This window comes from Coregonus lavaretus, assembly GCF_964263955.1.
Source record: "Coregonus lavaretus genome assembly, chromosome: 10".
NCBI lineage: Eukaryota > Metazoa > Chordata > Actinopteri > Salmoniformes > Salmonidae > Coregonus > Coregonus lavaretus.
The window spans coordinates 16,650,637-16,663,044 of NC_139997.1; the positions used below are offsets into that span (position 1 = coordinate 16,650,637).

General features: G+C 43.0%; 1 protein-coding gene across 1 annotated transcript in view; it reads left to right on the top strand.

Annotated features, from left to right (window-relative positions):
- LOC311136543 (double C2-like domain-containing protein beta) overlaps positions 1-12,408 on the top strand; it is a gene marked incomplete at both ends in the record, with an annotated part of 208,511 nt that overhangs the window by 125,622 nt on the left and 70,481 nt on the right. Inside the window, 2 exons of the mRNA XM_084170710.1 lie at positions 2,742-2,816; positions 11,443-11,552. Of these exons, the coding sequence (XP_084026836.1) occupies positions 2,742-2,816; positions 11,443-11,552 (185 nt within the window). The remainder of the gene's footprint in view (positions 1-2,741; positions 2,817-11,442; positions 11,553-12,408) is intronic.

The following is a 12,408-nucleotide window of genomic DNA, read 5'->3' on the forward strand; positions in this document are numbered from 1 at the left end:
GCACATTGTGCTTTACAGCACATACAACCAATCTTTTTCAGTTTGTATAGAAGGAAAGATAACCTACATATGAAATTACAGCTCCGATGTGCTTTTATTGGCTGCTGATGAGCCAGCCGTACCATTTATCTATAGGCTCATTTTCTTCCACACTTACACGGCTACCAGTTGCCGTTTCAAGTGACTGTTCACCTGTATTAAGGGTCCTCAGTGTTTCTCAACACCATTCAATCAAGCGCTCTCCCTCGCTCTCTAGCCAAGGCTTCATTGATTGGACCTGCAGCACTATGACCATGCCTGTCTGCAATATCATGTCATAGGGCTGAGGAAACCAAGTGTTTGAAAATGTGACTTTTGTTTTTGTCTCTGGTTTCATGAAAGCTGCAACCAAGCAATGTCTCAGCAATATCCGTATTGGTAGATTTGCTATATGAAGGCTTTAAGTGTTTTCAAGCAATGTCAATAATACTGTCACGAAATAAACAGTTATCTCTCAAGTTAATTATTAATACGGAGTAATAATCTACAAAGTGAGATAGGGAATCAAGATCCCACTTAAACAAGCCAAAGGCAGACGATGAGATTAAACCAACCTGCAGGACAAATAATATTGAGATGTGTCCTTCTGCTGAAATTATCTAGTAGTCAATCTGATTATGACGTCGTCTTTGTGTCTCCCAATCTATTCTTCCTATCTGGATAAGGGTTTGGCAGATTTTTATCCTCTGATTCATGGAAGGAGACGATCCCGTATTGTGATTTATCTGCGTCCTTTTACTAACGGGGAAAGACAATGATAGGCATAGCACATCAATCATCTTAACAGAAAAGAGGTGTCAGATGAGGAGCTCATTTATGGCGGATAAGCACATTCTGACTGGCGAAGTCATTTTGAGAGGATGATCCCAGTCTGAGCGGAATTATCCTTGTGCTGTTTTCCATACTATGGAAATAGTCCCCACATGAATTCCTTAGTTACCACCACACCTCTCATTGTCAGGTTGCAGAGTTACTGTAGGCTACTTTGTTAATTAGTTGATTTACAAACACGTAGAGTTCAGTTTCTCTCAACACATTCTGAAGTCTACTGGAGGAGGTGAGATTGAACTTTTTTGTTTGTGGAAAAGCATTAAATGTACAGTTGAAGTCGGAAGTCTACATACACCTTAGCCAAATACATGTAAACTCAGTTTAAATTCCTGACATTTAATCCCAGTAAAAATCCCTTGTTTTAGGTCAGTTAGGATCACCACTTTATTTTAAGAATGTGAAATGTCAGAATAATAGTAGAGAGAATGATTTATTTCAGCTTTTACTTCTTTCATCACATTCCCAGTGGGTCAGAAGTTTACATACACTCAATTAGTATTTGGTAGCATTGCCTTTAAATTGTTTAACTTGGGTCAAACGTTTCGGGTAGCCTTCCACAAGCTTCCCACAATAACTTGGGTGAATTTTGGCCCATTCCTCCTGACAGAACTGGTGTAACTGAGTCAGGTTTGTAGACCTCCTTGCTTTTCAGTTCTGCCCACAAATGTTCTATAGGATTGAGGTCAGGGCTTTGTGATGGCCACTCCAATACCTTGACTTTGTTGTCCTTAAGCCATTTTGCCACAACTTTGGAAGTATGCTTGGGGTCATTGTCCATTTGGAAGACCCATTTGCGACCAAGCTTTAACTTCCTGACTGATGTCTTGAGATGTTGCTTCAATATATCCACCTAATTTTCCTTCCTCATGATGCCATCTATTTTGTGAAGTGCACCAGTCCCTCCTGCAGCAAAGCACCCCCACAGCATGATGCTGCCACCCCCGTGCTTCACGGTTGGGATGTTGTTCTTCGGCTTGTAAGGTACCCCCTTTTTCCTCCAAACATAACGATGGGCAGTATGGCCAAACAGTTATATTTTTGTTTCATCAGACCAGAGGATATTTCTCCAAAAAGTACGATCTTTGTCCCCATGGGCAGTTGCAAACTGTAGTCTGGCTTTTTTTATGGCGGTTTTGGAGCAGTGGCTTCTTCCATGCTTAGCGGCCTTTCAGGTTATATCGATATAGGACTCGTTTTACTGTGGATATAGATAATGTTGTACCTGTTTCCTCCAACATTTTCACAAGGTCCTTTGCTGTTGTTCTGGGATTGATTTGCACTTTTCACACCAAAGTACGTTCATCTCTAGGAGACAGAACGCTGTTTAAAGGCACCGTCAACTTCTGATCCACTAGAATTTTGATACAGTGAATTTGAAGTGAAATAATCTGTCTGTAAACAATTGTTGGAAAAATGACTTGTGTCATGCACAAAGTAGATGTCCTAACCGACTTGCCAAAACTATAGTTTGTTAACAAGACATTTGTGGAGTGGTTGAAAAACGGGTTTTAATGACTCCAACCTAAGTGTATGTAAACTTTTGACTTCAACTGTATTTTGCCAGCCATGAAACAGGTCTCACCGCTGGCGTTTCTAATTAGCTGACATGGGTATTGTTATTCTGAGGAGGTTGTGCACATATAAAAAACAAAAGTGTTTGACTTAAATTGGATGTCAGGCATCTAGCATTGGCCTTGTGTGTCTGGCAGGTTTTAACAAGGTTATTTTTGTTGTGTTGGCTGTTGAATGTGTAGTTGTCATTTCAGTGTATTCACCTTTGGAAATAATATCTATGTTGTGATGCGCTGTCATACTACCTTGTGAACGGCCTCTCTTTCGACACCATCTTTCTCTGTCTGTCTCTCCCATAGGGGCTCAAACCCATGGACCACAACGGGCTCTCGGATCCGTATGTCAAACTGCACCTACTGCCTGGGGCCAGTAAGGTACGTACCTGTCTTGTTATACTCATGTTTAAGGGACACTATGGAAGTTTAAGTCTAACTATTTACCTCAAATGTTGTGGGATGGCGGCAGGTAGCCTGGCAGTTAAGAGCATTGGGTCAGTAACTGAAAGGTTGCAGGTTTGAATCCCCGAGCTGACTAGGTGAAAAATCAATAATGGCTTATCCCTGGCTCTCACCCCACTTTCCGAGGGTGCGATATGCAAAAAAAAAAAAAAAGTGTGAAATAGGCCAAATGTAAGCACCCCACCAATTATTATTATTATGTCTGTATGGTTCATACACACCTATTATAAAAGTAGGGCGATTCCAGTGTCATGCACGTTACATTTGCACGCAAATCACAACTTTAATGTCTTACAGAATGGACCAAAAATATAAATACAACTTTTGATGTGTGTCTATTGTACCCCTTGGGGTAAGTGTATTTCCCCAAAAAAGCTGACTTCTAAATAATTGCATGTTGAAGAAATAAAGCAAATAAGACGTATTATGGATGTTATATGAAATGGACAAGCTTTTTGGGGGGACTGAACATATGGATAGCCATTTCGAAGGAATGTCTTGGCTGAACACAAAAACAATAATTTTGAAAATATTGTCACATGGGGAAAAATACCATTATGGATGTTACACCATCCATTATGGATGTTATTGTCTGAAATAGACATTCAAATCTTAAAGATTTATTGATCTAAAACTATCATAACACATTTGTTGTCATTTGGTTTTTAAAATGTCAGCAGAAGGCATAGTACCTTAGGATTGCATAATTACAGGTAGCCTGCAGCATACCACCCTGCAGCATACCACCCTGCATCCCACTGCTGGCTTGCCTCTGAAGCTAAGCCAGGTCAGTCCTGGGTGGGAGACCAGATGCTGCTGGAAGTGTTGTTGGAGGTCCAGTAGGGGGCACTCTTACCTCTGGTCTAAGGAGATCCCAATGCCCTGGGGCAGTGAAGGGGACATTGCCCTGTGTAGGGTGCCGTCTTTCGGATGGGACGTTAAAATGGGTGTCCTGACTGTCTATGGTCACTAAAGATCCCATGGCACTTATTGTAAGAGTAAGAGTCTGGGTGTTAACCCCAATGTCCTGGCTAAATTCTCAATCATGGCCACATCCCCAGCTTCCAATTGGCTCATTCAGCCCCTCTTCTCCCCCTGTAACTATTCCCTAGGTTGTTGCTGCAAAAGCAAATTTGTTCTCAGTCAACATACCTGGTAAAATAAGGGATAATCATGACAAAAGCCTTATAGTATACAAGGCCAGGCACCACAACCTAATAGGTTATTTATTTTTATTTTTATACATATCAACATTAACCTTTACCTGTTGAAAGTAGACACAAATATAACTTATTTTAAAAAATGGGAAATATTTGATCAAAATATGCAAATTAGACAATATACATCTGCCTATACTACGAATCCACTTTTCTGGACACTGGATGAAGTCAGTATATTTTGGCACTCCAGGACTATTCACAGATTGTTGATAAACACTCTTCACATCTTTCTATGAAAAAAAACAGTACTGCCATGTAAGGGAAACACATTTTATCATATATTTTCCAAGAAAATCTTAGCTAGTACAATGTGTGGCCTTGTGAAATCCACCTAGCTAAGCAATGTGCTTCTCCAACCAATAAAGTGGAGTGAAGTGTCGCATAGTAATGAAGCTCTGTAGTAGAAGTTTCTATAAAGAGCACAATACAGTGTAAAAGCTATATAGCATCTTCCTCACAAGTCAACATATAAGCAATGTCGTTTGTCAAAGGGTTTATTACATATATAGTTTTTGGTTTTTGCCTTAAACACTTATGCATTCATGCATTGCATTTTCAACGTTTTTAAGGTGCTGTTACAGTATGGAATGATGTTTTATGTTGTGCACTTAGACACATTTTTAAATAAGCATTTCGAGGATTGATACAAATGTACTGCATGTTTGTGACAGCTCTTTTTACGTGCATGTCAGATAAAAGGTTAGGGATGAAAGGGAAAGAGGCATAGAGAACTCTCTACTTTAATTAAATAGCTAACCTCACTCGTATCACAAATGATTAATGATCAGAGGCTGATGCTGTAGATGCAGACATACAGTGGCTTGCGAAAGTATTCACCCCCCTTGGCATTTTTCCTATTTTGTTGCCTTACAACCTGGAATTAAAATGGGGGTTTGTATAATTTGATTTACACAACATGCCTACCACTTTGAAGATGCAAAATATTTTTTGGTGTGAAACAAACAAGAAATAATACCAAAAAAAAGACAACTGTGCATGCATAACTATTCACCCCCCCCAAAGTCAATACTTTGTAGAGCCAACTTTTGCAGCAATTACAGCTGCAAGTCTCTTGGGGTATGTCGCCATAAGCTTGGCACATCTAGCCACTGGGATTTTTGCCCATTCTTCAAGGCCAAACTGCCCGAGCTCCTTCAAGTTGGATGGGTTCCGCTCGTGTACAATAATCTTTAAGTAATACCACAGATTCTCAATTGGATTGAGGTCTGGGCTTTGACTAGGCCATTCCAAGACATTTACATTCTTAAACATTTACGTCATTTAGCAGACGCTCTTATCCAGAGCGACTTACAGTTTTAGAGAGTGCATACATTTTTCATACTGGCCCCCCGTGGGAGTCGAACCCACAACCCTGGCATTGCAAGCGCCACGCTCTACCAACTGAGCTACAGGAGGCCAACTTGAGTGTTGCTTTAGCAGTATACCTAGGTTCATTGTCCTGCTGGAAGGTGAACCTCCATACCAGTCTAAAATCTCTGGAATCTCTTTGTTGCCTCTCGGATTAATGCCCTCCTTGCCTGGTCTATGAGTTTTGGTGGGCGGCCCTCTCTTGGCAGATTTGTTGTGGTGCCATATTCTTTCAATTTTTTTATAATGGATTTAATGGTGCTCCATGGGATGTTAAAAGTTTCTGATATTTTTTATAACCCAACCCTGATCTGTACTTCTCCACAACTTTGGTTCCAGGTAGAACCCTTTTGGGTTCCATGTAGAACTCTTTCTACAGAGGGTTCTACCTGGAACCAAAAAGGGTTCTACCTGGAACCAAAAATGGTTCTCCTATGGGGACAGCCGAAGAACCGTTTTGGAACCCTTTTTCCTAAGAGTGCATCCCTCCAAAGAGCGCCTCTCATCCGGTTACCATAGATGTGCTACTCCAAACGTATTTAAATTATTCAGTCCTATAATGCAGCATCCACGGTAGGCCTAGGCTATATTTTGGCTCCCAACACTACAACATAGGCTATTGAGCAAACACAGGATATTTAATTTTTCACCGTTGCTATTACTCGTTATTGTAGCCTATGCTATTTAATAAATGGTAGTATCAACCCACAATTGAACAGGAGGACAATATTCCTTGCCACAAACCGAATTGGAGTTGATGACAACACAAGGACCATCAATAACCTACAGAACTTGAGAGAAACACAGTATTAAGCCATGGAACGCGTTCATCGGGTAGTGAGTGGCCAAGCCCTCCTCACATCTACAACTTGTTTATTAATGAAAACCCAGCCCTTTCGCGCCACTGCAAGCTATTACGCTCATAATTCGGGCTATGAAAATAGCAAAAATATTTCTGACACCCCCCAGACCTATAGCGCTACAGCCAACGCTTAGGATTTACCACTGCATTAGGTTTGTTAAAATAGAGCCCCGCATGTCAGCCTCTAACGAACGATGCACAGCCACTATCTTTATAGAGCGAAAACAAAGCATCACAGCGCAGGGGAGCTTATTGTTCAGACTTTTTTTATCGAACCTACTGGAATTCATAATGGCCTACTTATTCCACATTTTATTGGGTTATAGCCTGAATTCAAAATTGATTAAATATAATTTTTTTCTCACCCATCTACACACAATACCCAATAATGACAGTGAATACATGTTTTTAGAAATTGTTGCTAATTTATTGACAATGAAATACAGAAATATCTCATTTACATAAGTATTCACAGCCCTGAGTCAATACCTTATATAAGCACCTGTGGAGGCAATTATCAGTCTCTAAGAGTTTTGCACACCTGCATTGTACAATATTTGCCCATTATTCTTTTTTAAATTCTTCAAGTACTGTCAAGTTTATTGTTGATCATTGCTAGACAGCCATTTTCAAGTCTTGCCATAGATTTTCAAGACGATTTAAGTCAAAGCTGTATATACAGTTGAAGTCGGAAGTTTACATACACCTTAGCCAAATACATTTAAACTCAGTTTTTCACAATTCCTGACATTTCTACATCCTCATCCTAGTAAAAATTCCCTGTTTTAAGTCAGTTAGGATCACCACTTTATTTTAAGAATGTGAAATGTCAGAATAATAGTAGAGTGAATTATTTATTTCAGCTTTTATTTCTTTCATCACATTCCCAGTGGGTCAGAGGTTTACATACACTCAATTAGTATTTGGTAGCATTGCCTTTAAATTGTTGAACTTGGGTCAAACATTTTGGGTCGCCTCCCACAATAAGTTGGGTGAATTTTGGCCCATTCCTCCTGACAGAGCTGGTGTAACTGAGTCAGGTTTGTAGGCCTCCTTGCTCGCACACGCATTTTCAGTTCTGCCCACAAATGTTCAATAGGATTGAGGTCAGGGCTTTGTGATGGCCACTCCAATACCTTGGCTTTGTTGTCCTTAAGCCATTTTTGCCACAACTTTGGAATTATGCTTGGGGTCATTGTCCATTTGGAAGACCCATTTGCGACCAAGCTTTAACTTCCTGACTGATGTCTTGAGATGTTGCTTCAATTTATCCACATAATTTTCCTTCCTCATGATGCCATTATTTTGTGAAGTGCACCAGTGCCTCCTGCAGCTAAGCACCCCCACAGCATGATGCTGCCACCTCCGTGCTTCACGGTTGGGATGGTAATCTTCGGCTTGCAGGCCCCCCCTTTTTCCTCCAAACATAACAATGACCATTATGGCCAAACAGTTCTATTTTTGTTTCATCCGACCAGAGGACATTTCTCCAAAAAGTATGATATTTGTCACCATGTGCAGTTGCAAACCATAGTCTGGCTTGTTGCCGGTTTTGGAGCAGTGGCTTCTTCCTTGCTTAGCGGCCTTTCAGGTTATGTCGATATAGGACTCTGTTGGTAGAGCATGGCGCTTTCAACGCCAGGGTTGTGGGTTCGTTTCCCACGGGGGTCCAGTATGAAAATGTATGCACTCACTAACTGTAAGTCGCTCTGGATAAGAGCGTCTGCTAAATGACAAAAAAAAAAAAGCTTTTACCCCCAAGCCATAAGACTCCTGAACAGCTAATCATGGCTACCCGGACTATTTGCATTGGTATAGAGGTCATGGATGGCAGGAAGCTTGACCCCAGTGATGTACTGGGCCGTACGCACTACCCTCATACCAGGCGGTGATGCAACCAGTCAGGATGCTCTCGATGGTGCAGCTGTATAACTTTTTGAGGATCTGAGGACCCATGCCAAATCTTTTCAGTCTCCTGAGGGGGAATAGGTTTTGTCGTGCCCTCTTCACGACTGTCTTGGTGTGTTTGGACCATGATAGTTCGTTGGTGATGTGGACACCAAGGAACTTGAAGCTCTCAACCTGTTCCACTACAGCCCCCATCGATGAGAATGGGGGTGTGCTCAGTCCTCTTTTTTTCCTGTAGTCCACAATCATCTCCTTTGTCTTGATCACGTTGAGGGAGAGGTTGTTATCCTGGCACCACACGGCCAGGTCTGTGACCTCCTCCCTATAGGCTGTCTCATCATTGTCGGTGATCAGGCCTACCACTGTTGTGTCGTCGGCAAACTTAATGATGGTGTTGGAGTCATGCCTGGCCATGCAGTCATGGGTGAACAGGGAGTACAGGAGGAGACTGAGCACGCACCCCTGAGGGGCCCCCGTGTTGAGGATCAGCGAGGCAGACATGTTGTTACCTACCCTTACCACCTGGGGGCGGCCCGTCAGGAAATCCAGGATCCAGTTGCAGAGGGAGGTGTTTAGTCCCAGGATCCTTAGCTTAGTGATGAGCTTTGAGGGCACTATGGTGTTGAACGCTGCGCTGTAGTCAATGAATAGCATTCTCACGTAGGTGTTCCTCTTGTCCAGGTGGGAAAGGGCAGTGTGGAGTGCAATAGAGATTGCATCATCTGTATTCTGTTTATTTTTATTCTAAAAAATGCACTAGTCCTTGCCGATGACAAGCATACCCAAAACATACATTTACATTACATTTTCGTCATTTAGCAGACACTCTTATCCAGAGGGACTTACAAATTGGTGCATTCACCTCATGATAGCCAGTGGGACAACCACTTTACAATTATTATTATTATTATTATTGTTACTAATTTATTTTTTGGGGGGGTGGGGTAAGCGGGGGTAGAATAATTACTTTATCCTATCCCAGGTATTCCTTAAAGAGGTGGGGTTTCAAGTGTCTCCGGAAGGTGGTGAGTGACTCCGCTGTCCTGGCATCGTGAGGGAGCTTGTTCCACCATTGGGGTGCCAGAGCAGCGAACAGTTTTGACTGGGCTGAGCAGGAACTGTGCTTCCGTAGAGGTAGGGGAGCCAGCAGGCCAGAGGTGGATGAACGCAATGCCCTCGTATGAGTGTAGGGACTGATCAGAGCCTGAAGGTACGGAGGTGCCGTTCCCCTCACAGCTCCGTAGGCAAGCACCATGGTCTTGTAGCAGATGCAAGCTTCAACTGCAAGCCAGTGGAGTGTGCGGAGGAGCGGGGTGACGTGAGAGAACTTGGGAAGGTTGAACACCAGACGGGCTGCGGCATTCTGGATGAGTTGTAGGGGTTTAATGGCACAGGCAGGGAGCCCAGCCAACAGCGAGTTGCAGTAATCCAGACGGGAGATGACAAGTGCCTGGATTAGGACCTGTGCCGCTTCCTGTGTAAGGCAGGGTCTTACTCTGCGAATGTTGTAGAGCATGAACCTACAGGATCGGGTCACCGCCTTGATGTTAGCGGAGAACGACAGGGTGTTGTCCAGGGTCACGCCAAGGCTCTTTTCACTCTGGGAGGAGGACACAACGGAGTTGTCAACCGTGATGGCGAGATCATGGAACGGGCAGTCCTTCCCCGGGAGGAAGAGCAGCTCCGTCTTGCCGAGGTTCAGCTTGAGGTGGTGATCCGCCATCCACACTGATATGTCTGCCAGACATGCAGAGATGCGATTCGCCACCTGGTTATCAGAAGGGGGAAAGGAGAAGATTCATTGTGTGTCATCTGCGTAGCAATGATAGGAGATGCCATGTGAGGATATGACAGAGCCAAGTGACTTGGTGTATAGCGAGAATAGGAAAGGGCCTAGAACTGAGTCCTGGGGGACACCAGTGGTGAGAGCACGTGGTGCGGAGACAGATTCTCGCCACGCCACCTGGTAGGAGCGACCTGTCAGGTAGGACGCAATCCAAGAGTGAGCCGCGCCGGAGATGCCCACATCGGAGAGGGTGGAGAGGAGGATCTGATGGTTCACAGTATCAAAGGCAGCAGATAGGTCTAGAAGGACGAGAGCAGAGGAGAGAGAGGTAGCTTTAGCAGTGCGGAGAGCCTCCGTGACACAGATGTAGCCACCACCATGCTTGAAAATCTGAAGAGTGATACTCAGTGATGTGTTGTGTAGTATTTGCCCCAAACATAACACTTTGTATACAGAAGAAAAGTGTATTTTCTTTGCCAATGTCTTTGCAGGATTACTTAAGTGCCTTGTTGCAAACAGGATGGATGATTTGGAATAATTTTTTTCTGTACAGGCTTCCTTCTTTTCACTGTCATTTAGGTTAGTATTGTGGAGGAACTACAATGTTGTTGATCCATCCTCAGTTTTCTCATATCACAACCATTAAACTCTGTAACTGTTTTTATGGTTGAATCTGTGCTTGAAATTCACTACTCGATTGAGGGACCTTACAAATAATTGTATTTGTGGGCTACAGAGATGGGATAGTAATTCAAAAATCATATTAACCACTATTATTGAACACAGAATGAGTCCATGCAACTACTTTCTGAAGGCACTGTATTATGCTCCCGGCATGCGTTGATATGCCTATTGTTTCATTTAATTGCAATCTGGCATTTGCATTCTAGGTCTGAGAAACGCACAGCTTTGTCCTTGTGTGTCGCTACTGTTGGATTCTGGTGTTGACGAAATCACCCGAGAATCAAGAACGTGTAATCTATTCTAGGGTGATTTCGTCAACAACATGCAGAGGGACGTTGTTCACTCCTCTGGGTTAAACTGAAAAGAGACTGATATAGATGAGATGAGACGAGAATAATTTCAATCTCCAGATTACATCTGAATTACAGGTTAGAGACTGATGGGGAGATGGTTCAGGAGCAGACATAGTAGGAAGGGTGGGACGTGGGGATTGAACCCTTGTCTCTGTGGTCCTATGTTATGTGTTAGAGCCAGGAGCTCTGCACGGAAGACCCGAGGTCTGTAAACTGCTAATGACTTCTGTTGTGCCCTATGTGTCATGGTCAGCCTATGATGGAATGGAGGGCAAAGGTCAATACCTAATCCCAATCTTTATTTCAATCTCTCTCAATCTCTTTCTTTCTTGCTTGCTTGCTCTCTCGCTCTCTCTGTCAGGCCAATAAACTTCGCACCAAGACCCTGCGCAACACCCTCAACCCTGTCTGGAGTGAGACCCTGACCTACTACGGCATCACCGATGAGGATATGGTCCGCAAAACACTCAGGTAACCTTTTTCTTCCTCCATCTCCTAATTTGAAAAAGAGCGACACCAACTGGAGGTTGTCTCGAAAGAGGAGCATGTAATGGCATTACAGGCTAATGACTATGTAATAGCTAATTGTGCTATCCTAGCAGTAGTACACAGCAGTAGTACACAGTGCAATGGCAGGCTAATAGCAGTATCGCAACATATGCTAGCAGTTATAGCAGTAAGGAAATAGAAGGGCTATAGTCCAAGTCGGTATTAGATAGAACACTGCGGCCCTGCCAGCCGTTGGGGAAAACAACCTGTGGTTACCTAGGTTACTCCATTGGCTCACAGCAAAAACGTCACCTTTTTGGAATCTGATTGATTGATTGCTTCTGTGGACAGGTGTCTTTTATACAGGTAACAAGCTGAGATTAGGAGCACTCCCTTTCAGAGTGTGCTCCTAATCTCAGCTCGTTCCCTGTATAAAAGACACCTGGGATCCAGAAATCTTTCTGATTGAGAGGGGGTCAAATACTTATTTCCCTCATTAAAATGCAAATCAATTTATAACATTTTTGACATGCGTTTTTCTGGATTTTTTGTTGTTATTCTGTCTCTCACTGTTCAAATTAACCTACCATTAAAATTATAGACTGATCATTTCTTTGTCAGTGGGCAAACGTACAAAATCAGCAGGGGATCAAATACTTTTTTCCCTCACTATATTACAGATTTTCAGGTCCAGTTGATAGTATAGTCTCGAATGGAGCTCATTCAGTTTGTTCTCCAGTGACTGCACGTTCGCCAAAAGGACAAAGGGCAATGGTGGTCTATTTGCTCGCCAATGTAGTCTCGTCAGGATGCCGCCTTGCCTGCCTCTTTCGCAGAT